The following is a 27,421-nucleotide window of genomic DNA, read 5'->3' as shown; positions in this document are numbered from 1 at the left end:
GAGCGTAAAGCGGACGAGAGCACACAATGCATGAGAGCGTGGAGCAGATGAGACCGTGGAGTACATGATAGCATGGAGCGGGCGTAGGGTGTTGAACAGATGTAGGGTGTGGAGTGGATGTAGGGTGTGGAGTGGAAGTAAGGTGTGGAGTGGAAGTAAGGTGTGGAGTGGAAGTAAGGTGTGGAGTGGAAGTAAGGTGTGGAGCAAATGTAGTGTCTGTAGCGGGTGTAGAGTGTGGAATGGCTCTAGAGTGTGGAATGGCTCTAGAGTGTGGAATGGCTCTAGAGTGTGGAATGGCTCTAGAGTGTGGAATGGCTCTAGAGTGTGGAATGGCTCTAGAGTGTGGAATGGCTCTAGAGTGTGGAATGGCTCTAGAGTGTGGAATGGCGCTAGAGTGTGGAATGGCGCTAGAGTGTGGAATGGCGCTAGAGTGTGGAATGGCGCTAGAGTGTGGAATGGCGCTAGAGTGTGGAATGGCGCTAGAGCGTGGAATGGCGCTAGAGCGTGGAATGGCGCTAGAGCGTGGAATGGCGCTAGAGCGTGGAATGGCGCTAGAGCGTGGAATGGCGCTAGAGCGTGGAATGGCGCTAGAGCGTGGAATGGCGCTAGAGCGTGGAATGGCGCTAGAGCGTGGAATGGCGCTAGAGCGTGGAATGGCGCTAGAGCGTGGAATGGCGCTAGAGCGTGGAATGGCGCTAGAGCGTGGAATGGAGCTAGAGCGTGGAATGGAGCTAGAGCGTGGAGCGAGCGGGTGATGTATGTGTCGGAACGGGTGATGTATGTGATGGAACGGGTGATGTAGGCTGAAGGAACGGGTGATGTAGGCTGAAGGAACGGGTGTAGAGTGTGGAATGGCTCTAGAGTGTGGAATGGCTCTAGAGTGTGGAATGGCTCTAGAGTGTGGAATGGCTCTAGAGTGTGGAATGGCGCTAGAGTGTGGAATGGCGCTAGAGTGTGGAATGGCGCTAGAGTGTGGAATGGCGCTAGAGTGTGGAATGGCGCTAGAGCGTGGAATGGCGCTAGAGCGTGGAATGGCGCTAGAGCGTGGAATGGCGCTAGAGCGTGGAATGGCGCTAGAGCGTGGAATGGCGCTAGAGCGTGGAATGGCGCTAGAGCGTGGAATGGCGCTAGAGCGTGGAATGGCGCTAGAGCGTGGAATGGAGCTAGAGCGTGGAATGGAGCTAGAGCGTGGAATGGAGCTAGAGCGTGGAGCGAGCGGGTGATGTATGTGTCGGAACGGGTGATGTATGTGATGGAACGGGTGATGTAGGCTGAAGGAACGGGTGATGTAGGCTGAAGGAACGGGTGTAGAGTGTGGAGCGGGTGTAGAGTATGAAGTGAATGGGTGACGTATGTGGAATGAACGGGTGACGTATGGGTGATGTAGGTGGAAGGAACGGGTCAAGTATGTTGAAAGGAACGGATGTAGAGTATGGAGCGATTGGGTGATGTATGTGGACAGAACAGGTGAAGTGGATGGAGCAAGTGAAGTATGTGGCTGGAATGAAGTATAGTGTTGGAACAGATGAAGCATGTGAGTGGAACGGATGAACGGGGTGGAGCCGATGAACGGGGTGGAACGGGTGAAGTACGTGGATGGATCAAGCAAAATGGGTGGATAGAATCAGGGAAGTGGATGAATGGAAAAGTGAAGTATGCGGAAGGAACGGGCGAAGTAGATAGACGGAACAGAGAAAGTGGATGTATGGAACGGGTGAAGTGTATGGATGGAACGGACAAAGTACGTGGATGAACAGGTGGTGAAGTATGTAGATGGATGGAGCGTATGAAGCATGAGGAAGGAACGGGTGAAATGTGTGGAAGGAACGAAGAAAATGGGTGAATAGAACAGGTGAAGTATGCGGAAGGAAGGGTTGAAATAGGTAGATGGATCAGAGAAAGTAGGTGGATGGAACAGGTGTAGTAGGTGGATGGAACAGATGAAATTGATGGATGGAACAGGTGAAGTATGTGGAAGGACGGGTGAAATATGTGGCTGAATCGAGAGAAATGGGTGGACGAAATGGGTGAAGTATGTGGACAAATCGGGTGAAGTATGTGGTTGGAATGGGTGAAATGGATGGAACTGATGAAATTGATGGATGAACGTGTGAAGTATGGGGAATGAGGGATGAAATATGTGGATGAATCAAGGAAAATGGATAGACGAAACTCGTGAAGTATGTGGACGGAACCGGGGGAGGGGTGTATGTGGACGGAACAGGGGGAGGGGGGTATGTGGACGGAACCGGGGGAGGGGGGTATGTGGACGGAACCGGGGGAGGGGGGTAGTTTGTGGACAGAACGGGGCCGGGGGGGGGGGGGGGGGGGGGAGTATGTGGACGGAACAGGGGGGTAGGGGAAGCATGTGGACGGAACGGGGGGAAGCATGTGGACGGAACGGGGGGAAGCATGTGGACGGAACGGGGGGAAGCATGTGGACGGAACGGGGGGAAGCATGTGGACGGAACGGGGGGAAGCATGTGGACGGAACGGGGGGAAGCATGTGGACGGAACGGGGGGAAGCATGTGGACGGAACGGGGGGAAGCATGTGGAAGGAACGGGGGGAAGCATGTGGAAGGAACGGGGGGGAAGAGTTTGTGGAAGGAACGGGGGAGTGGGTGGAATGGGTGAAGTGGACGAAACCAAAGTAGAACGGATGAAGTAGGTGGATGAACGGATGAAGTATGTAGATGGAAAGGCTGAAATGGGTGGAACCGGTGATGTGGGTGGAACCGGTAAAGTGGATGGTACCGGTGAAGTATGGGTGAAACCGGTGAAGTGGGTGGAACTGGGTGAAGTGGTGGAACACGTGAAGTGCGTGGATGAAACGGGCGAAGAGGGTGGAACGGATGAAGTGGGTGGGGGAACGGATGACGTATGTGGATGGAACGGGCAAAACTGGGTATATCAATCGGGTCAGGAGGTGTATGGATGATGCATAGAGAACAGATAACGTGGAAATGAGCAGACCAGATGATGAAGCGATAACATGTATAGATCGGACGAAGTTCATGGATTAGAAGGAATACATAGAACTGATCGAACTGATTGTTTGCTTAGAAGTAAGCGAGTACATACAACAGATGGAATGCATGGAACAGACAGAGGACACGGAGTGGACACTTACAAAAATTATTCGAGAGCATGGAACGATCTGTAGTGCATAAAACAACCAAAGTGCATAGAACGGGGGGAGTGCAAGGAACGGGGGGAGTGCAAGGAACGGGGGGAGTGCAAGGAACGGGGGGAGTGCAAGGAACGGGGGGAGTGCAAGGAACGGGGGGAGTGCAAGGAACGGGGGGAGTGCAAGGAACGGGGGGAGTGCAAGGAACGGGGGGAGTGCAAGGAACGGGGGGAGTGCAAGGAACGGGGGGAGTGTGCTTGATCTCAAGATAAACCACCTTATCACATCTCCACGCTTACTCTCTTCTCTACAGCACTCAACTAGAACACAGCGATACTATCACCATTCGGTATAGCTGTTCTCATACCATCACTTGCCTCATACTCCCCATCATCAGAACTAAACACAGCTGGTTACACACCCTCCAGCCTAGGCGTTCTCCTCAGGCCTAACACAGCCAGAATCGGTCTGGATAACAACCTGCCAGAACGAACACATACTCTTGATCTCCCAACCACCACAGCTACCACTAAGAAGCAGCTATCACAGGAATGCAACACTGATGCACACATATCCGGTGCTCACACGTACCTTGTGACTCTCTCTCGCTACTGACTTGATCTTCGGTTCCCGAAGGCGTTCAACCTACCAGCGGCTTGAGATCATACCAATGGTACATAAGGAGCTATATAAATGCAAAACAACATAACTAATATGCAAATGGCTCCTTCTCCTCTGTGAAAGGTACAGCGAGCTAAAACATATGAGTAGACCCTCCAGAGTGGGCCTCCTCCCACAGAACAGGCCACCTGGCTATGTTCGCTCTCGGCAGAGGCAGTCCCAGACCTTTTTTTTGCATGTAATACCACTTCACACAACTTTTCCTGTTCTCGCAGTATAGAGAAACTAGGAAAGCATGGAAGTAATGTCTACCCGCAATACCAATATTCGGGACTACTGATCTTACTTGCTTAAGTCCCCCACCTCCTTTCCACATGGGAATTATTGCTACAGGTTTCCACTGCGGGGGTACGGACAGGTAGAAATCCAAGCTGGGGGCAAGCAATATGCTTCTCTCTCTCTCATTTATTCACATTAATGAAAAGCTCAAGAAGCAACCCAAACAGTAAAACTAACACTGCAGTTCGAACACACAAAGAATAGTCCTAAAAACGTCCATAACGCTCCTATCCAGCCACAAAGTCACTCGCCACCTCAATTCTCCACATACACAACTTTTCTCACCAAGAGAAAATCATCACTAGCCAATGAAGCAACACGCCGCTTTTGAACTTGCAGGCAATTTAGTGTCCCTGGGTCTGTGGGAACAGCAGATTTTAGATGTGTATAACTCTATTCCAGACAACACAAAAGAATACTACAAGGACTGTGTACTTGTGAATGGTCCGGAAACCCCTGCCATTAGAGAGAATGGGGCCAGCATTACAGTGGTGGATGAAACCTTTTTCAAACCTGAGGATGTTGCTAAGGCACCCAAAGGCCCCACTAAGCTTGCTGGAAGCCCTGACCAGATGGTTCCAATACTACCAGCTCTCATCCAGTGCAACAATATGACTGTAAGAATACCGGTCAGTGCACAAAGTGAGGTGTCTGGGAGAGTTCTGATGAGGATGGACTTAATGACTCTTGGAGTTGTATCAAGCACCCCCATACCTCCCAGTAAAAGGAAGCGGGAGCAGACTAGGAAGGCCAGGGAGCTCACTTTAGATTACTCTCAGTGGGTTCTTAAAGAGGAACCTATAACACCCAGTCCACAGGAAGATCAAAAAGAGAAAGGGGAAACCCAAGGTCTCAGGAAACAAGAAGAGTAGCACTCCTGTGCACAAAACCAGGACATCCCTGGGAGGACAGTCCCAGGTCACACCAGTGACCCCTTCATCAGCTGAGGCTGAATTGGAGAACCAGAGGATGTTGAATCAGCTACTGATGACCCAGAGCTGGAAGAAGACCTTCCCCCTGTTGGAGATCTGGATCCTAAAGACCATCCTGAGCTGCAGACTTTGCTTGCAGAAGGTGGCCCCTGTAGGGCAGGCTTCAGCAGAGGTCCAAGAGTGTCCTATCTGCCAACAGGCAGATTCCCAGCTGTAAGGGCAAGAGCCAAGGAAGCACAGACTGTGCTGGGAGGATGGCATCCTCTACAGTGAGCCTATTGAGTTTACCCCAGGGGACTACAGAAGACTTGTAGTGCCTCGGGAGGTAAGACAACAGTTTCTACAGTTAGCCCATGATATTCCTTTAACTGGTCACTTACGTTTTAAGAAGACCAAGAAAAGGATTTCTCTTTATTTCTACTGGCCCAAGATGGGGTCTGATGTAGATACATTCTGTAAAAGCCGACACACTTCTCAGACTTAGGTACGCGTGGAGCCAAGAACCTTGCACATTTGGTGCCTCTCCCAGTGGCGGGAGTCCCTTTTGAGAGGGTAAGAATCGACATTGTTGGTCCCTTAGACCCTCCCACATCTGCAGGCAACTGATTTATATTGGTTGTGGTAGACCATGCTACCAAGTATCCTGAAGCCATACCTATGAGGACTGTTACTGCGCAGGTGAGTACTAAGGTCCTCCTTGGTATTTTTACCAGAGTAGGTTTTCCTAAGGAGGATCTCTCAGACAGGGGATCCAACTTTATGTCCCACTACATGAAAGCCATGTGGAAAAACTGTGGAGTGACCTACAAGTTCTCAACAGCCTCCCATCCCCAAACCAATGGGTTGGTGGAGAGGTTTAATAGAACTATGAAGAGCATGATAAATGCTTTAGAAGAAAGCCTTAGAAGAAAGTTGGACCTTCTACTGCCATGCCTTCTCTTTGCTTATAGAGAAGTCCCTCAAGAAGGGGTTGGCTTCAGCCCCTTAGAGTTCCTCTATGGTCATCTGGTTAGAGGTCCATTGGCCCTAATCAAGGAGGGGTTGGAGACTGCTCCTTCCCACAAGCCAGTAAGAGTCACTGACTATGTGTGAGGTCTCCGAAGGAGAATGACACACATTGTGACAGAAGCTTCAGATAACTTGTAAGCAGGTCAGGCTCTGGTTAACCATTGGCATGACCAGAATGCCAACATGGTTGAGTTTACTCAAGACCAACTAGTTCTTGTTATGGTACCTACAAGGCAGAGGGCCTTACAGGACAAATGGATTGGAACCTTCAAGATTGTGGGCAAACTTGGAGGTCAATTATTTGGTGCACTTAGGCAATCCTATGGAGGCCCCCAGTGTCTTTCACACCAACCGCCTAAAGGCCTACATCTCTAGACCAGAACTGGGAGCTTTTCTTCTAGCCTCTGCTCAAGAGGAGGAGTGTGCACCTCTACCTGACCTCCTCTGGGGACAACCTTTAGATGGAAAAATAGGAGTTAATCTCTCTTCTGATCCGACACTGGAGCAACAGGAGGAGTGCAACTTTCTATTACATCAGTTTGCCCCTCTGTTTTCACCATCACCAGGCTTGACCCCTTAGGGCCAGCATGATATTCTCACTGGCGACTGTCTACCTGTCAAAAGCATGGGTTACAGAATTTCAGACCATGCAAGAACCCACAAAGGAAGGAGTCAAGAAAATGCTTGATCTTGGGGGTAATAGAGCCATCTACCAGTCCATGGGCTAGTGCCAAAGGCAGGATCCAAGAAGTTGAGATTCTGTGTGGACTATAGAGCTCTTAATGCAGTCACCAAAACTGATGCCAATCCTTTACCTAGGACAGATGAGCTGGTGGACAAACTTGGTTCAGCCAAGTGCCTCAGTACATTTGACCTAAACTCAAGCTATTGGCAAATAGCTCTGACAGACCATGCCAAGGAGAAAACTGCATTTTCAACCCCAGGAGGCCTCTACTAGTTCAAGGAAATGCCTTTTGGACTAAAGAATGCACCTGCTACATTCCAAAGAATGGTAAATCATGTTCTGAATGGGATGGAGGACTTCTGCATGGCATAACTGGGTGACATTGCAGTGTTCAGCCCTACCTGGAAGGGCCATATTGACCACCTAGTATATGTATTGCAGGCACTTGAGCAGGCCAATCTGACCATAAAGGCAAGTAAATGTCAAATTGGTCAGAGTAAAGTAGTCCAACTTGGACATGAGGTAGGAGGAGGTGAAATAAGGCCATTGCCTTGCATAGTACAAGCTGTACACGACTGGGCCACCCCTACTACTCACACCCAAGTGAGAGCCTTTCTAGGTCTCACAGGTTACCATAGGAACTTCATTGAGAACTATGGGACCATAGCTTCTCCCTTGAATGTGATCACCTCACCCAAATTCCTCAAGAAGGTCAGGTGAAATGAGGAGTGTACCAAGGCATTTGAAGAACTTAAATTAAGAAAGCCCTTTGTCAAGCTCCAGTACTAAGAGCTCCTAACTACAACCAATCCTTTATTGAACAAACAGATGCTTCCAATACACGTATAGGTGCAGTCCTGAGTCAGCTGGATGAGAAAGGCAGGGAACACCCAATCTGCTTCATCAGTAGAAAACTGAAGGACCCTGAAACATGGTGGGCAGCCATAGAACGTGAATGTTTTGCCATGGTGTGGTCTTTGAAGACATTTATACGATACTTGTATGGATATACTTTTGTAATTCAAACAGACCACCAAAATTCAAACAGACCACCAACCATTGAGATGGTTAATGCAGATGAAGGGGGGGGGGGGAATACTACATTGTTAAGATGGTCAATCAACCTACAGGGGTTTGATTTTACCATAGGACACAGGTCAGGGGGGGGGGGGGGGGGGGGGGGGGGGGGAGTGTTAGAGAAAATTCTCAGAAATGTGCCAATTCCCCTCTACCTTAGAGATCCCTAGCAACTTTGCTGGATTTTGAGGACTTGAATTTTTATCCTGGAGAGAGCAAGACCCTTTTTTCCCCACACTCGTATGCTCTCATGTATTTTTAATGTGATTTGAACACGGTTTCTTTTTGGTTGTAGAGTCTGACAAACTCCATAGGCATCATCTCTTACAATGTGTCACACAGCACCTTCAGTGCAGTGGCACAGGGAAGTCTTTCAGATTTCCCAAAGGTTTAAACACATTCTCTTGGATAAACTACTGTTTCCAAGAACGGTGAAGTGAAATGGACTTTACTTTGTAACTAGACCTAGCACACACTATCTTACAATAGGGTGCTGGAGGGGTTACGTCTAGCTTCTCATGTAACATTTTTATGTTACACTTTCCTCGATGAATGGCTGGAGGCAGTGGTTTACTTTTTACTACCATTATTGGATTTTACCGCGGGCTGCGTCCACAGCCACGGTAAAGCACCCATGAGTGCCATTTTTGTCAAAATGGCCCCGTCTTTTTTTGCCATTTCTTTGTGGAAAGGTCCTTCTTGAGATTTACTCTGAGCACCAAACGATGTCTGGTCCCTTTGTTCGTTTCGTCTTTGGCGGGGTTCACGAGTGAAGCCTGCCTCTGGCTCCAGGGTGTCTGGCGGGGGCAGGAAGCGAGGGAGGTGCCCAAAACTCCCTGTGCTTAGTCTCCTAGGAGACAGGAATGCACTCCTAGGTGATTGGCCGGCTGGCTGTCCGGCAAAGACTGCCACCCTGCTGGGTGACTTGACAGCTAGGCTGGAATTAATGGGAGAAACCTGCATAAAAGGCGAGGCTTTTTGGCTTGGGAGGCAGAGTCGACCACTGGACAAAGTAATCCATAGAAGTACTTGGAAGAGACGCCTGCTGTAACTCCTGGACTGTTGGTTTGCCCGGTGAAGCCCTGCTGCTGTGCTGAAGCTCCGAATTCGCCTCGACTAGCGAAGCCCTGCAAGGACGACTTCTCCCCTTGAGTTAGTGGGACTAATCAACTCCAAAGTAAGCCCGTCTGGACATCCTCTCGAAGCTGGTTGTATTTCCACTGCAGTTGGAACCGAAGAGTCAGGGAGAGGAACACCAGACTGTGTGTGTTGCTTTTAAGTTAGCCAAGAGCTCCCGGAAGATCCGCCGACCCCCAGGAAGCAGGACTGACCGAGCCTGAGCCACAGAGTGCTGGACCCCAGATACAAGGAAAGCCCATCTGAACAGCCAAGAGTCCACAGTGGTGCTATTTGTTGAGATGCGAGGAGCTGAAACCGCAAAGTGCCACTGAATAGAAGATGGTCTTTTTAGGTTGCCGACCGTCCCTTTGCAGTACAACAGTCCTCCAGACGTCCTCCCTCTTGTCCCCACGACTGAGGTCCAGGAACACAGGATCTGCAGAGCTGTACATGAAAAGAAGCCAGCTGGAACCATTTCTTCGAACCAAAAGGTACTGTACAGTCTAAGAGCTTACCTCTTTTTGTGTAGCCTAACTTTTTCTCAGTGGAGACTTGTCTTGGTTGCTTCTGTAGAGTTACTAACAGCTTCTTTACCTCACACGCCTAATCAGCTTGTGGCCCTACTTGGATTTCTTCTTTTCTACAATGGCTTCTAAAAGATTGTGCAAGACTTACCTACCTGCAAGAATTGCTTCAGCTCACCTAGACTTTAGTCCAATTGACTTTGGCCTGGCCTGGCTCCCTGATGGACTCTTCTTCCCTCCGACTTTGTGTTTGGTCTTCCTTCCAGGAAGAGGTTAACTTACTTTGTGTTTGGGGGTTACCAAAAGTACTTACTTGATTCAGAATATTTGTGAGATCTCTCGTTTTATTCTAGTAACATTTTTCTTTGACATGCTCCCAAGTATTGCTCTAAATGCAACCTTGTCCTAGCTATTTAAGTTACCCGAGGGTGTAGGAAGTGTGTGTGCCATCCCAAATGGGCATTTGCTGATTTAGCAAAACTAAGAGTGTGTAATTGTGTGCTACTATTATATTGCCCCTTCTGAAGAAGGCTTACTCAAACGGACAGTTAAATTAATAATTATTGAATCAAGAAACCTTATGTGTAGGAGTATTTGAATACTTGTCACAGTGAATCTGTGTAACTCCCCTACTGCTCACATTGACCCTGAGACCAGCCTGGCTGCTCATCACGCTACCAACCTGTGTAATTCAGACTTCTACCAAAGGTTGGGTTCCTATTGCCAGGAGGTCAAGGTTGTTGTAGTGAAACCGAAGGGTACTGCATACAATCTTGCCTAAAAGGCAGGTACCTCTATGGGGGCCACCATGGCTCCAGTTTATGCAAATACGTTTATGCACAAGTTTGAGACAGACCACGTTCTGACACATCCAGTATGGAAACATATCGGGATGTGGATTAGATACATAGACGACATCTTTGGGATATGGACGGACTGCAAGATTTTTTCGTGTAACACAGTGGATCAAAAACTACAATTTACCCACGAATATTCAAGAAAGGAGATTCACTTTTTGGACGTCAGCATTATAACAGGTAATGGATACAAAACCAATAATTATCAGAAAGAGCCTGACAGAAATAATCTCCTGACTTAAATTTCACGAGCACAGCCTGATTAAAAATGTACCATATAGTCAGATGCTACGAGTTAAACGCATCGTCAGCCACCCACAAGATTATGCACAGGAATTGACATAGATATGCAATACATGTATTAACCGTGGATACAAGGAGGAAGTTGAGATGGCTGTGACGCGAAGTCAGAGCAAGAAGAGGGAAGAACTACTAAACATTGGAGAAAAGTAAAAAATAGAACCTCCATTAGTTTGTGTCCAGGTACTCCACACACAGTGGTAGAATCAAAAATATAATCAAGAATAATAACAAAGTTACTCACCGTAGTGACTACCTTACTCCTAGTCCATAGTCCCCTTTCCTCCATACTTTTGGGATGGGACCAGAGCACTTTGTAAAAAAGCATCAAATTGAAAAATGGGACCTTCTCTTTTTACGTAGGGTACCGCATGCGGCCGTAACCCTGCCCTCCTTAGCTCTGCCCCATGCATCACCATTCAGTCCTTTTCTATCGCCAGGTCTGAGACCATTTAAGCAATAATAGAGGATACTTATTAGAGGGGACGCCGGTGGGCTTATGGAGGAAAGGGGACTATGGACTAGGAGTAAGGTATCCCTACAGTGAGTAACTTTGTTATATTCCTACGTCCCCGTCCCTCCATACTTTTGGGAGATTACCAAGCACTCCTCACAGAAAACAGGTGGATGGAACTCCTTTACTGAAAGCAGTTTTTAAGAACCGCCTGCCCGAACTGAGCATCAGCTCTGGAGCTCCGGTCTAAGCAGTAATGCTTACAAAAAGCTGATGGGGAAGCCCACGTAGCTGCATTGGCAATGGTTTCCCAGGGAACCTATTTCTGGAAGGCAACAGCAGTTGCTTTGCCCCGCACAAGATGGGCATGAATTCCTTTTGGACGTTGAAGGCCCTGAACGGTATACGCCTCCGAAATACAGGAAGCAATCCATCGGGAGATCGTTGCTTTCGAGACCGGCTTTCCTTTCGGATCTCCGAAGGTCACAAAAAGCTAGGAAGAGCTTCTAAGTTTAGAGATTCTGTCCAATTAAAACTTTAGAGCTAGTCTGCCATCCAAATTATGCAACACTCTCTCGGCATCTGAGGCCAGGTCTGGAAAGAAGACTGGTAAGGAAATAGACTGGTTCAGATGAAAATCTGATACCACCTTTGGAAGGAAAGAAGGATTAGTCCGGAGGACAACCTTATATTTATAAAAGGTAAGAAATGGATGTTCTACAGACAAGGCCAGAAGCTCGCTTACACGCCTTGCCAAAGACACTGCAATCAGAAAAGCCATTTTTCACGAAAGGAACTTAAAGTCCAGCGTAGCCATGGACTCAAAAGGTTAATGGCATAAGGCAGTGAGGACCACATTCAATTCCCACTTTGGATGCGGGTTGCGCACAGGTGGATAAAGATGCAATAGACCTGCAAAGTGTCTTTTAATGACAGGGTTTGTCAATGAAAAAGAGCAAGAGTCCGTGGACAGGTAAGCGGCTATAGCCGACAAATAAGTCCTACAAGACAGGAATGCCTGAAGCTACCAGGTGAGAAACAAATGACAGGACCGTGTCAATGGTAGCTTCTCTGGGGTCCAGCTGCTTCGCTAAACACCAGTGACAGAAACTGAGCCATTTGCTCCTATACCGAGACCTCGAAGGTTTTCTAGCCGCCTGAATAACACGCATATTATCCGCGGACAAGTTGAAACTTTCTAAAGATTTGAACTCAAGCACCAAGCTGAATGATTATGGGGAGGGGTGCCACATCTGCTGAGCGCTCTGGTGAAGCAGGTCGGGAATCAGAGGAAGCCTGATCAGTGAGCAAACTGACAGATGCTGAAGCTCTGAAAACCATAATCCGGCTAGCCACCACGGGGCTATGAACCGGAGAGTGCAATTCGTCATGATCCTGAGCATGCATAGCGCCCGGTGAATCAAGGGGAAGAGGCGAGAAGACGTAGGCCCCCATGTTGTGCCACGGAATCTCGAGAGGATCCCCCAGGGATGAACCCCCGACCCCGTTCCTGGAAGAATAAAGAGGAAGTTTCCTGTTTGATAACGTCGCAAAGAGGTCCACTTCTGGAGTGCCCCAATGGCGAAAGAGGTCTGAGAGGATCTCTGCGTTAGGCAATGTTTGTATGCAAAACCCTCGCTGGGACCACTACACGCAACTATGACTACAGGTATAAGAAACACCAACCTTTGGTATAAGTCTGTACCACACAGTTTTTGGTAGCGAGCTGAGCAGCCAGGCTCATCTCAAGAGGGAATGTGAGCTTGTAAGCGTGTTACACAGAGGTCTACAATAACAAGTAATCAGATAGACACTTATACTCAAGGTTTCTTGGTAAAACACTGCTTAATTTATTACACAATCATTTAGAAAACATTCACTTAAAGGAGATAAGCCTGGCTGCTCAGCTCGCAACCAAAAACTGTGTGGTAAAGACTTATACCAAAGGTTGGTTTTGCTTACACAAGTAGTCATAGTTGTGTGTAGTGGTCCCAGAGGGTACTGCATGCAAACTTTGCCTAACACTGGTGGGCAGTCGGTGAGGATAAATTGTTTAGTTTTTACATTGAGAGTTCTGCTTTACTTTTGTTCGAATAGTAACCTTCACAAGGCTAAGCACCACTCGAAAAGAAATGTTATCATGCCTAATATGGATAACTATAGACAGGAGGTCCTGATCATTTAACAGTAGATCAACTGAAGGAAATTTGTAAGGTCAGGAACCTCCCTGCTAAAAGGTAAGAAAAATGAATAGGTAGAAAGATTGTTAGAATTTCAAAGTCTGAGAAGTGGATCTGTTACACCTACTCCTTCAGCAAATGTAGAAAATGTTGACGAGGATGATGATGATGATGATGATGATGATACAGTGTCTAAATCTAATATTATTGAGTGACAAGATGAGTTGGAGGAGTCTCAGGATGTGAGCACCTCTGCACCTCAACACGCTCTTAAGTCTCAATGTTTAGCCACAGGGACCCTACCAGGTACAGTACTGAGTCCAGAATGTGTATCTCTTGAAAAAATTAGACTCGAGTTAGAGTTCAAAAGGCTCCAAATGCAAACTGAAAGTAAACATCAAGAAATCAAACTCAGAGAAATGGAATTGAATCATGAACTTGAAAGGAAGAAATTCTCTTGAAAGTGGTTCTCTCGCTGAGTCTTCTAGGTCTTCCAGTTATAAGAGGCCTTGCATGCCTAAAGAAGCTGCGAATACGTATGAGGAGAGACTTGATATTTTAGATTGGTTGGTTGCTTTTGAATATAACTATGGGATTCAGGGTTTCACAGGGAATCAGTTAATTTCTTGGCTTTTGTCTAAGCTCCCCCAGGTTGCAACTGATGCTGTAATGGAGGTGGGGGAACTTGAAAGTTTGGAGTATGAGAATGTGAAGTTACCTTTGATAGCTAGGTTTAGGTCCCTCAAAAGTCATTACGGTACCCCTTGTGCTACCTGGGTGTGAGAATGTTTGAAGAACATAGATGGTTGGGTAAAGGGTTACACAGTTAACACTTTTGAAGGAATGAGAAATCTATTTTTATTGGAATCTATTTTTGATGCCTGCTCTCCCGAGCCGAGACAGCACTTGGCTAACTAAGGAAATTGATCCAAAGAAGTTAGTAAAGGCTGCTGACTTGTGGGTTGCCAACAGGGCTACTCACAAGGATTCTGGGGCAACTCAGAAGGATGATGGGAAGCAGCTGTTAGGCAGAATTGCATGCAGTACCCTCTGGGACCACCACATACAATTAGGACTACAGGTGTAAGCCAAACCAACCTTTGGTATATGTTTGTACCACACAGTTTTTAGTAGCGAGCTGAGCAGCCAGGCTTATCTCAAGAGTGAATGTGAGCAGTAAAAGAGGTCACAGCGGTCTTTCAATCACAGTGGTTCAAGTAGACACTTGTACTCAAGGTTTCTTGGTAAAACACTTCATTTGTTACACAATCATTTAGAAAACATTTCACTAGAAGGAGGCAACTCAATATTATATACCAATACACTACAAAACTAAGTTTTTGAGACAGTTTGAGCTCCCCTGAAATAGGAGCCAAATGGCAGTTCAGTTACTTAGAAGTGCGCAAAAGGGACAAGGTAAGTAGAATAGATCACATATACTGTACGAAAAAGAATCGTTTTTTGTGTCACAAGCTGATATTACGCCTGCAATTTAGGAAAGTTTCACAAACTTTCATCGCGAGAGTGGCATTCTGTCAATCTGGTTGGCACAGTACCTTAGTATGAAGAAACAAATGTAGCTGAAGTCGTTGGTTCCTGGCAGTTCCTGACGTCGGGGGGGGGGGGAGGGTCTCCTACACTGCACAGGATCGTCGGAAAAAGCAAATAAGATTGAGTCACTTCAGGTCCAGTAGCTGTAGATTCAAGCACACAAGCTGGTGTCCCTCTCCCTGGTTAAACTTGAGAATGGTATCCAGGTGGTTTACAAGTGGATTGGTCCCACCAACTCAAAAGAAGGAAGTCGTCCTTGAAGGGGTTTTTCGGTCGAGATGAGCTTGGCAATTCGGACCTGCAGCATGGCTTCACCGGGAATACCAACGGTCCAGGAGTTGCAGCAGCTGTCCTCTTTCAGCTCTTCTTCGGTTCTTTCGTTCCAGTGGTCGACTGCTTTCCAGTCCAAGAGACTCGCCTTTTAAACAGTTCTCTCCCTTTCATTCCAGACTTGCTGTCACTCACCCTGCAGGGTGGCTGTCCGTGCAAGACATTCAGGCAGTCAATCACATCAGAGTGCATTTGGGTCTCCTAGGAGACTAAGCACAACGAGTTTCGGGCACCTCCCTCACTTCCTGCCCATCCCAGACACTCAGACGCCAGAGGCGGTCTTCACAGGTTACAGGATGTCAGACCATGTAAGAACCCACATAAAGGAAGAAGTCAAGAAAATGCTTGATCTTGGAGTAAGAGCCATCTACCAGTCCATGGGCTAGTCCAGTTGTACTAGTGGCAAAGGCAGGATCCAAGGAGTTGAGATTGTGTGTTGACTAATAGCGCTCTTAATGCAGTCACCACGACTGATGCCCATCATTTACCTAGGACAGATGAGCATACTTGGATGACATTGCAGTGTTCAGCCCTACTTGGAAAGAACCACGTTGACCACTTAGGATATATTTTGCAGGCTCTTGAGCAAGCCAATCTGACCATAAAGGGAAGTAAATGTCAAATTGGTCAGAGCCAAGTGGTCTATCTTGGACATGAGGTAGGAGGAGGTGAAATGGGTATGCCCAGACGTGGGTCCCGTGCCTGCTGGGCCTAGAGACCCAAGCTACTCCTCACTGATGAGGCCCAACAAGGCCGAAACATGTTTGGGGATGCTTGTGGTCTCGTGCAGAAGGGATGTGACCTAGCAGTTCGGACTGGACTGCCCCTTTTGGGGTGGGGCCAAGCCTGATTTGCATATGGTCTTTCCCCTTCTGGAATGGCTTGGCAGGTGAAGAACGATGGTCTGTAGGGTTGCCAAGAGCAATGCCAGTGGTTAAGATTCATTCTAAACCTTGCAGCCATCACCTCTTTGTTTTTGGGAGGTGAAATAAGGCCATTGCCTAGCAAAGTACAAGCTGTACAAGAATGGGCCACCCCTACTTCTCAAAGCCAAGTGAGAGCCTTCTTAGGTCTCACTGGTTATTATAGGAACTTTAGAGAACTACGGGTCCATAGCTTCTCCCTTGAATGTGGTCGAATGAGTGCACCAAGGCATTTGAAGGACTTAAAGGAATAATTCGTTCAGAAATATTATTGGCCAAAAAGATGGCCAATAATAAAACAAATACCTAAAATATACTTTGCAAAGTTGCGAGCAAATGAAGCTCAAACTTTGAAATTGCAAGCACTAGGCGGCATTCATTTTGTGAAATGTGCTTGCGTTTGCGGCACTAATGAAGCAAAAGCCAGCCAGCTGTAGTAAACAAAAGCTACCACTGAGTGGCTTTTGCTTTATTGGTGCCGAACTCGGAGGACGGGGACCAGAGACTACAGGCAGGAAATCTGCAGCTGCATCTCAGTAAGTGCCATTTTATTTGTTTAAATAAGCACTGGCTGCGTTTTTTTTTTTCTCTAAGTTTTCCGGGCTGGAGAAGCCCGGAAAACTTAGAAATAAAACCGCAGCTTTTAAAACGTTGTATTTATGTTTGCGGTAGCTTCAGCTTGGAGCCCTCTGGGCTCCAAGCTGAAGCTACCGCAAACATAAATACAACATTGTTGTGTTTCAAAAACGCTGCTGTTTTTCTTTCTAAGTTTCTCGCGTTCCTCCAAGCCGGAGGAGCCTGAGAAACTTAGAAAGAAAAACCGCAGCATTTTTAAAACAGAACCGTGTTGTGTTTCTGCCTGCCGTGGCCATCACTTTGGGTCTCTGGTGCTCCCCGGAGCACCGGAGACCCAAAGTGAAAGCCAAGGCAGGCAGAAACACAACAGGGTTGTGTTTCCATGCAGCAGTGTTTCTGCCTACAGCGGCTTTCACGTTGGAGCTCTCGGGCTGTGTTTCCGTGCCGCAGTGTTTAGAAATACAACGGTTTTGTATTTGTAAATGCCGAAGTATTTACAAATCCAAAAATGTTATTCTGAATGTTGCAGCTTTCGCGGAGTGTCTGCTGGACTCTCTCAGGGTTGGGGGAGCCCGGGAGACTCCCAGCGAAAGCTGCAGCATTCAGAAGAACAACGTTATTCTATTTGTGATTGCCATGGTTTTCCAACCACAGCAATCACAAATACAACGTTATATTTTTAATTGGTGCACCTCGGCTTTTTGCCTTCATTTTACGTTTTCTGTGCTTCCATGGGCTCAGGGAGCACAGAAAACGTAAAATGAAAGTGAAGGCAGCCTCCGCAGCTCTGCTTAGGCTGCAGTAAGCAAAAGCTCCCAGTAGGGAGCTTTTGCTGCTTGTTTAGTGCCGCAAAGGCAGAGCCGAGGAGGCTGCCTGAATTCACAAAATGGATGCCCCCCAAGAGCTTGCAATTTTAAAGTTTGAGCTTCATTTGCTCAAAACTTTGCATAGGGACTTAAAAATATAAATATATTTTAGGTATTTGTTTTATTATTCATCTTTTTGCCCAATAATATTTTCTGACCGAACCATTCCTTTAAAGTCCTTTGTCAAGCTCCAGTCTTAAGAGGTCCGGACTACAGCCAAACCTCCTTTGTGCAAACAGATGCTTCCAATACAGGAATAGGTGCTGTTCTGAGTCAGCTGGATGAGAAAGGTAGGGCACACCCCATCTGCTTCATTAGCGGAAAGCTGAAGGAACCTGAGACAAGGTGGGCAACCACAGAATGAGATTGTTTTGCCATGGTGTGGTCTCTGAAGAAGTTTAGACCATGCTTTTATGGATCTACTTTTGTGATTCAGACTGACCACCAACCCTTGAGCGGGTCAATACAGATGAAAAGGAAAGATCCTAAATTGTTATGATGGTCAATCAGCCTACAGGGGTTTGATTTTACCATTGAACACAGGTCAGAGTGTAATCACCAAAATGCTGATGGTCTCTCCAGAATGTATGACCGACTGGAGTAAGGAGATTCATCCAGGGGTACATTAAATCCACCTGTCCCTTAATCTGGGGGGACGAGTGTTAGGGAGAATTCTCATAAATGTGTTAATTCCCTTCACCTTAGAGACCCCCAGCAACTTTGCTTTTGGATTTTGAGGACTTGATTTTCTTACCTGGCGAGAGAGCAAGCCTTTTTCCCCACTCTCACATGTATTTTGATGTGTGTTTTACTCTTGTGTTCTTTGATTATGGAGTTTTAGTTAACTCCATAGGCATCAACTTTTCATGTGCGTCACACAGCACCCTCAGTGCAGTGACACAGAGAAGCCTTTTAGGCTCTCCAAAGGTTTAAACACCTTCTCTGGGATAAACTACGGTTTCCCAGAGAAAGTAAAGTTAAGTTGGCTTAGACCCAAGCACACACTATCTTCCCACAGAGTGATCGAGGCGTTACCTAGTATCCCCTGTGTCTAGAAACTCATGTAGCAGTCAAATGCTACCCTTTCTTATCGAAATGGCTGGTGGCAGTGGTTTTACAACAAACTACCATGATTTTTCCTGACCGCGAACACCGGTAGCTAAAAATCGCAGGAGCCATGTTTTTCAAGATAGCGTCTGGGCCCCCTTTGTTTAAACAGGTCCTGGTCTTTTTTCATTGTTTCCTTTTGGAAAGGTCCTTCTAGAATTTGTCTCAGCCAGCCAATCACGCCAGAGTGCATTTGGGTCTCCTAGGAGACTTAGCTGAAGGTGCAGTGTGACACAAATGACAAGATGATGCCTATGGAGTTATCTACACAAGAATAAAATGCACATCTAAATACATGAGTGGGAAATAAGGCTCACGCTCCCCAGGTAAAAAGAATAAAGTCCTCAAAATCCAGCAAAGTTGCTGGGGATCTCTAAGGTGAAGGGAATTAGCACATTTATGCAAATTCTCCCCAACACACTGCAATGGGACGGTCACCGCTCGCAACCGGCAATCTTCAAACAAGTAGCACTTCAGTGTTTCAGCTCCTTGCGTCTACCGCAAATAGCAACACTACAGTTCCTGGCTGTCGAGATGGGCTTTCCTTGCATCTGCGGTCCCAGACTCTGTTGAGGGAGGGGGCTTAGGGGAGGGGGTGGGGGGGAGGTTGGGTCAGGCTCAGTCAATCCTGCTTCCTGGGAGTCCGTTTGATCTTCCTGGAGCTCTTGGTCAGTTTAAAAGCAACGCACACCAACTGTTGTTCCTCTACCAGGCTATCAGATTCCAGCAACGACTGCAGTGGATACTCGACCAGCTTTGAGAGGATGTCCAGGTGGCATACTTTGAAGTTGATTGGTCCCACCACCAACTCAAGGGCGAAGTCGTGCTTGCAGGGGCTTCTCTGTCGATACGAATTTGGAGTTTCAGCACAGCAGCCGGGCTTCACCAGGCAAACCAACAGCCACAAGTTGCAGCAGGCCTCCTCGTCAAGTTCTTCTTCGGATTCCTTCGTCCAGTGGTCGACTGCCTTCCAAGCCAAAAAGCCTCACCTTTTATGCAGCTTGCTCCCATTCATTCCTTGCCGGACAGCCAGCCGGCCAATCACCTATGAGTGCATTCCTGTCTCCTAGGAGACTAAGCACAGAGAGTTCGGGCACCTCCCTTGCTTCCTGCCCCCGCCAGACACCCTGGACCAGAGGCGGGCTTCACTCGTGAATCCCAGCAAAGGCAAAATGAACAAAGGGACTAAACCTGGTTTGGCGTGCAGAGCAAATCTCAAGAAGGACCTTGCCACAAAGTGGTGGCGAAAAAAGAAGACCGGGCCATTTTGACAAAAATGGCACCCATGGGTGTTTTACCGTGGCTGCGAATACAGCTTGCGGTAACATCCCATAATGGTAGTAAAATGTTAACAACTGCCACCAGCCATTCAGTGAAGAAAGGGTAACAAAAATTTTACAGGAGAAGCTAGACGAAGGGGATACAAAGTAACCCCTCCAGGAGCCTATTGTAAGATGGTGTGTGCTAGGTCTAGAAAGTTACAAATGTAAGTAAAGTCAATTTCACTTTACTGCTCTGGGAACCTGTGTCACTGCAATGAAGGTGCTGTGTGACACAATGTAAAAGATGATGCCTATGGAGTTTGTCAGAATACACAACCAAAAGAAACCGTGTACAAAATCTCATTAAAACACGAGTGAGGAAAAAGGGTCTCGCTCTCTCCAGAAATATTCAAGTCCTCAAAATCCAGCAAAGTTGCTGGGCGTCTCTAAGGTAGAGGGAATTGGAACATTTCTGAGAATTCTCCCCGACAGATCTCCTAAAATAAGTTATAGTTATTGCTTAACTCAGTCTGTGTTCCACTGACCTGAAAAGCAACTTTGATAGTATATCACATCCTTAAGTTTTACCTGCCTAGAATAGCTGTATGCCATTCTTGAAACATTTTCTCTATGTGTAGCTGACTTTGGTCTGCCTGGTGCATCCTTAATTAGTGCAAAGAATTATTGCTTATCTTGGACCATGTTCCACTGAGCTGAAAAGGCAACTGTAATTCTATATCACACCAAAAAGGTCTTACTTACCTAGTAGAACTGTATTATCCCGATTAATTGTTACAGGTTTTTACTGTTCCTTGAATGAGTGTTCCTCTATTCAGAAAAGTATATTTGTAAGTTGGTTTACTATGTGATTGAGAGTTACTGCATAACTGACAGGGTCTACTACCATTCTATTACAGAAAGTAATCTAAAAGTAACTAATGGTTTTTACCCCAAGAATAGGTGTGACCCATACTTAATATGTAGAAGGTTTGACTTCCCTAGAATTACTGTTCAGGATTCTGAATAAGGTTTTATGCTTTGGTCTGGAGTACCTTCAAGCATTGTGTTGTATTTTTATGAATGCGTTTTTGACTCCATGACCAGAACTTACCCCAAGACTTAACTTGGCCTACTTGTATTTATAATAAACTTTTTTTTTTATACTTGGTGCACTACGGGTTCAGTGTACTTTCTTTCCTTGCCCTCTCTCCCTACTAAGATAAGCCTGGCTGCTCAGTCTATGCTACCATATACTCAGGTGGCACAGCCTTATACTAAGAGTGGAGTCTTGTACTGTATTAGGCAAGATTGTATGCAGTACCCTTTGGGCCCTGAGCTCCTGGCAATAGGGACCCCAACCTTTGGTATAAGTCTGAACTACACAGATTGGTAGTGTGGCTGAGGAGCCAGGCTTATCTCAAGAGGGGTCAATGTGAGCAGTAATGTTGTGAGCCGGTTTCACAGTACAGTTATCCAAATAAACACTTACACTCCTGGTTTCTTGATAAAACAATTATGAATTCATTTCACAGTCAGTTGTATAAACCTTCTTCAGAAGGGAGCAATATATTTAACAGTTAAAATAACACTTCAAAACATACACTTAGTTTCTCTAAATCAGATCATACTCATTGGGGATGGCACACAGACACTTCCTACACCCTCAGGTGAATTAAATAGCTAGGACAATGGACATTGATTTATCATTTTTACATTTAGAGCAATACAGAGTTTGGTATAAAAGATAGAATAAAGGAATAAAACAAAGGTTAACAATTCATAAACAGCCAAGTATTTTTAAAACCTTACAATGTTCAGTAAATTAACCCTTTCCTGGGAAACGATAATGCACAGAGTCAGAGTTAAGAAGAGTCACTCAGTGAGCCAGGACAGCCAATTGTAATGAACAATGTCAAGGGGAACTGAAGATCTTCTTTGCAGGTAGGTAAAAAGTCTTACAATGTTTTTAGAAATGTTTGGAAAAAGAAATTAGAACATTTGAAGGGCAACAAGCTGGGAGGCTTGTGAGGGGCAAAGCTTTAGCAACTCTGCAAGGTAACCAAGACAGGTCTCAACTGCGAGCAAGTAAGGCTACACAAGAGGTAAGTTATCTTAGACTTTACAGTACCTCTGGTTAGAAGAAATGATTCTAGCTGGCTTCGGTCCCTGTACAGCTCTGCAGATCTTGTTCCTGAGCCTCAGTCGTGGGGACAAGAGGGAGAATGTCTGGGGACTCCTGCTCTGCAATTGGAAGGTCAGTGGCAGCAATGGGCAAACTTCCATTTAGCGGTCCTCCAGTCTTTCAGCTCCTCGCCTCTGACAGCAAATAGCAACAATGCGGTTCTCGGATACCACTTCAGACTTTCCTTGCTTCCGGGGTCCAGCACTCTGTTGAGGTGGCTCAGGCGTGGTCAGTCCTGCATCAGGTAAATCCAGACGATCTTCCTAGCACTCAGGTCTGACTTAAAAGCAATGCACACAATCTGGTGTTCCTCTGCCTGGGACTTCGGTTCCAGCAGGAGTGGAAGTACAGCCAGCTCAGAGAGGATGTCCAGACAGGCTTACTTTGGAGTTGATTGGTCTCACCAACTCAAGGGGAGAAGTCGTCCTTGCAGGGCTTCTCTAGTCAAGGCAAATTCGGAGCTTCAGCACAGCAGCAGGGCTTCACCGGGCAAACCAATCGTCCAGGAGCTGCAACAGGCATCTCTTCCAAGTTCTTCGGATTCCTTCATCCAGTGGTCGACTCTACCTTCCAAGACAAAAATGATCGCCTTTTATGCAGGTTTCTCCCATTCATTCCACCCTAGCCGTCAATCACAGAGCAGGGTGGCTTGTCCTTGCTGGTCAGCCAGCCGGCCAATCACCTTTGGGTGCATTGCTGTAAAAAAAGGGGATTAAGCACAGGGAGTTTTGGGCACCTCTCTCACTTCCTGCCCCTGCCAGACATACTCGAACCAGAGGCAGCCTTCACTCGTGAATCCCGACAAAGACAAAACGAACAAAGAGACCAAACCCGGTTTGGCACGCAGAGTAAATCTCAAGAAGGACCTTTCCATCAAGAAATGGTGAAAATAAGACGACCGGGCCATTTTGACGAAATGGGCACCCCTGGGTGCCTTGCTGCAGCTGCAAACGCAGCCCACAGTATAGTCAAAAGTAAACCACTGCCACCAGCCATTTATTGTAGAAAGGGCAACAAAAAGGTTACGTGAGAAACTAGACAAAGGGGATACTAAGTAATCCTTTCAGTACCATATTGTAAGATCCAAGAGAAGGCATTTAAACCTTTGGGAAATCTAAGACTTCCCCTGTGCCACTTCATTGAAGGTGCTGCGTGACACAATGTAAAGATGTCGTCTATGGAGTTTGTCAGTCTCCAAACTCAAAAGAAACCGAAAATAAATCACATTAAAATTACATGAAAAATAAAAAAGTTCAGAAAAAGAGCTGGGGGTCTCTATGATAGAAGGGAATTAGCACATGTTTGAGAATTCTCCCAAACATACTGTCTCAGTTGAATGGTTTTACTAAGCCCTTAGTAAAAACCATTCACCCTTAGTAAAAACTGTCCTCACAGGGGTCCATAGAAATTGAAGAAAAGGTGCAGTAAATAGTATAAGGCTGTGGTAGTAAAGATTTCTAAGAGTGGAGTTTTCTACTGCCTCAGATATGCTTTCATTAAGCCCTTAGTTGGACTTTGGAAAAACTGTCCAACACTGGTTACCAAAAGAGTTAAGTTCAGACTTGTGTGAAACCTTTGCCAGATCCACTAAGGTTGGCTTCCCCAGGACCCTACATAAATTGTGGTTCAAAAAACCTAAATGAAGCATAAAAGGTGAACATCTGTATACATTGGAAGCAAGAAAGAAGTAAACTGGTGAACAAATGCATTTAAAGAAAATTTTACAAGAGGACATGAGCAACAGCATGCCGTGAGCAGGCAGTAATTGGATTAATGGCACTTACCTTTCCAAACCATAGGCTGGCCTCGCGCTCCTCCCTCACAGACTTCTCCTCCAGAGGGACCAGCAAAGGATTTGTCTCTTCTTCCTCAGGCGCTTCCTTAACAGCAAAGTTCACTCTGTAACATAAGGCAGGAATCAAAGGTGCACTTTTCCAAAGCATTGATAAGCGATAGATAGTTTGCCTTAGGACCAGAGTGATGTTTGGATTGAGTGGCAAGATCTGTAAATTAGCAAACATACATTTATCTATATACGTAAGGAATGTCTTTTAGCTCTATGCTGCCATACATGTTATACTACATGAGGTATTTTTGTCTATTTCCATTTAACAATTACACTTATTTCTGTAGCTGTTAGGTAAGATTTTCACAGAACTGGTAAATCGTCCTGACCTGGGTCAACCCCAGACCTTTTTGCTTTACCTTTAGTGGTATATTTGTCCTGAATACCTCAGTGAGTGGGAACCTTTTGCCACACTCCCAGAATCTTTTACTCTTTTCAAGTGCGACATTTGTTTGACTCTCCATAGTGCCTTTTTAAAGTTATCCTCTTTAACAACTTATTGGCAAAAAGTGCCTGTTGCTGGGTTGCTCTAGGGGCTCTCCTTTTAAACTTTCTTTTGCTAACCTTGAGAACTACAGTTCCCAAGGGTAGAAAGGATCTTTGGATCCCTTTTACATTTTATTCTGTGAAGCCAGCACACCCCATCTTATGCGGAGTGCTGTGGAGATGCAATGTATCCCCTTTCACACTAAAACTCTAACAATTCTGTTGTTATAGGGACAAGCTTCCCTTCAATGGCTGGTGGCAGTGATACCTTTTATTAATTTGGTGCACCTTTACCACGGGCTGTGTTCACCGCTGCAGTAAAGGCACCCAAGTGTGCTCATTTTACCAAAAAAGGCCCGAGTCTTCTTTTTTGGGCATTTTAGCGTTTCTTGTTCTTTCTTGTTCCTTCCCCCGACATCCGAGGCAGGAAATTCCTTTGTGTGACTTATCTTCAGCGGGAGTCCCCCAGGCTCCAGTCTGTCTGAATGCAGGAAGCAAGGGAGGAGTCAAAAACTCCACAGCCCTTTGCGTCTGCCACCTTGTTTGAATGGGGACAATTCCCAGTGGGGGGCTGGCTGTCCTGATTTGACACCCAGAGCACCCCTTGTAAAATGCAGGGAGAGAATGCAGAGGTCGTGTTGTAATTCCTGATAAATACCAAGAGCCTGAAAGCTGAAGAGAAGTCAACCACTGGAAACAAAACCAAAGAGGATGATGAAGGATAAGCGGCTGAAATGATTTCCAGCGACTGGGGAGCCTGCTGTCTAACCAGAGCCTGCTGTAGCCCTTCCTACCAATCGACCTGTGGACTCCAAACATGATGACCCTGACCCAGAGCCTATTGAGAGCCACTTGACTCAAGAAGACCTGCATTTTGAGCCATCCCACGCGTTGCTGCGACCTTGGTGTTGGGGAGAACTCTCAAGAAAGTAAAATTCCCTTCGCCTTAGAGACCCCCAGCAACTTGGCTGGATTTTGAGGACTTGATTTTTTTTACCTGGAAAGAGTGCAAGTCTTTTTTCCCACTCTGTATTTTGATGTGTGTTTTACACTTGTGTTCTTTGATTATGGAGTTTTAGATAACTCCATAGGAATCCTCATTTTATGTGTGGTACACCACACCTTCAGTGCATTGACACAGGGATGTCTCTTAGAGTTCCCAAAGGTTTAAATACCTTCTCTGGGATGAACTACTGTTTCCCAGAGAATGTAAAGTGCAATTGACGTAACTAGTCTTTCCAAATTCCTAGACCCAGCACACACCATCTTACAATTGAGTGCTGGAGGGGTGGAGGGTTTACATAGTATCCCCTGTGTCTAAATACTCAATGTGAATGTGAGCATTATGAGGTTACACAGAGATCTTTTAATCACAGTGGTTTAAGTAGACACTTATACTCATGGTTTCTTGGTAAAACACTTATTAATTTATTACACAATCATTTAGAAAACATTTCACTAGACGCAACTTAATGTTATAAACAAATACACTTCAATACAAAACTCTAGGATTTTGAGACAGAGCCAGGTAAGTCGAAAAGTTCACATATACTTGTTAGACAGTGCAAATAGTTCTGGGATCAAACGGTAAAGTCTTTGCAAAAGTTATTAGAAGTAGTTTTGACGAAAAAGAATCAAATGTCGGATAACAAGCTGATTAGGCTTGCAAGTTTCACTGCAAGAGTTAGGATCTCTCAACCGGGTTGGCACAGTACCTTAATATGAAGAAACGAAAGCAGCTGAAGTCGTTGCTTCCAAGCAGTTCCTGCAGATCTCGCTGTTCCTGAGCCTCAGTCGTGGGGACAAGAGGGAGGACGTCTGGGGGCTCCTGCACTGCACGGGATCGTCGAAGAAGGCAAACGAGATGGAGTCACTTCCTTTCGAGTAGCTGTAGATTCAAGAACACAAGCTGGTGTCCCTTTCCCTGGTTAATCCTAACAAGCCTTAAGAATGGTGTCCAGGTGTCTTATGAGTTGATTGGTCCCACCAATTCAAAGGAAGAAGCCATCCTTGAAGGAGTTTCTCTGTCGAAGGGAGCTTTGGCGATTCGGACCTGCAGCAGGGCTTCACCAGGCAAACCAACGGTCCAGGAGTTGTAGCAGCCGTCCTCTTCGAGCTCGTCTTCGGTTTTTTCGTTCCAGTGGTCGACTCTGCTTTCCAGTCCAAGAGACCTGCCTTTTAAACAGTTTTCTCCCATTCATCCCAGAGAGTTTGTGCTGGGTCTAGGAATTTTAAAAGACTAGTAAAGTCAATTTAACTTTACTTTCTCTGGAAAAAAGTTTATCCCAGAGAAGGAATTTAAACCTTGGGACAGTCTAAAAGGCTTCCCTGTGTCACTGCACTGAGGATGCTGTGTGACAAGAAAATATGATTCCTATCTAGTTATCTAAAACTCCATAATCAAAGAACACAAGAGTAAAACACACATCAAAAATACATGAGAGTGGGGGGTGGGGGGGAAAGGCTCACACTCTCCAGGTCAAAAAAATCAAGTCCGCAACATCAAGCAAAGTTGCTGGGGGTCTCTAAGGTGAAGGGAATTAGCACTTTGAGAATTCTACCCAACACACCAGAGAGCAGGACCGAGCAAGCATGGGGTGTGCTGGCTTCACTGGTGTCTCTGAAAAGGTGCCCAGATCGTAAACCCGCATTCGAATACGAAGAATCCTTTGCTGGGAGTCCCCGCTCTCGAACTGCTGCTGTGAAATCACGTCCAGGGTCCCTCCTTTCGTCACCGCGACCAAGAAACAGGAGACCAGGTCTACAGCTGCTACCGTGTGAAGGTATCCCGCTTCATCTTCATCACACCTCCCATATCTCCTCTGGTACTGTGGGAATCAAGGTAATACTCACCTAGAGTCATTCTGTTGCTCCTGTGTGGCTAGGGTGGTGTCACTTGTCTAGTTGTGAGTTGGCCCATCCAAGTTTGCCCTGGCCCAATACTCAAAGACAAGCAGGGAGCCTTCTTTGAAGTCCCTGAACCCTTTTACCAATAAGAACTGTTAAGTAACTGCTACAGAAGATTTCCACAGGAACTCTTGACTTTTACACAGCTTGTGTCTGCCTCT

General features: G+C 46.3%; 1 protein-coding gene across 3 annotated transcripts in view; it reads right to left on the bottom strand.

Annotated features, from left to right (window-relative positions):
- FTSJ3 (FtsJ RNA 2'-O-methyltransferase 3) overlaps nucleotides 1-27,421 on the bottom strand; it is a 416,394-nt gene that overhangs the window by 151,882 nt on the left and 237,091 nt on the right. For all 3 annotated transcript variants that reach the window (XM_069629038.1, XM_069629037.1, XM_069629039.1), the window contains exon 15: nucleotides 23,806-23,920. In XM_069629038.1, coding sequence (XP_069485139.1) covers nucleotides 23,806-23,920 — 115 coding nt within the window. The remainder of the gene's footprint in view (nucleotides 1-23,805; nucleotides 23,921-27,421) is intronic.

This window comes from Ambystoma mexicanum, chromosome 12, assembly GCF_040938575.1.
Source record: "Ambystoma mexicanum isolate Mex_15411 chromosome 12, UKY_AmexF1_1, whole genome shotgun sequence".
In the NCBI taxonomy this organism is placed as follows: Eukaryota; Metazoa; Chordata; class Amphibia; order Caudata; family Ambystomatidae; genus Ambystoma; species Ambystoma mexicanum.
This window is presented reverse-complemented; position numbering and strand designations above follow the sequence as displayed.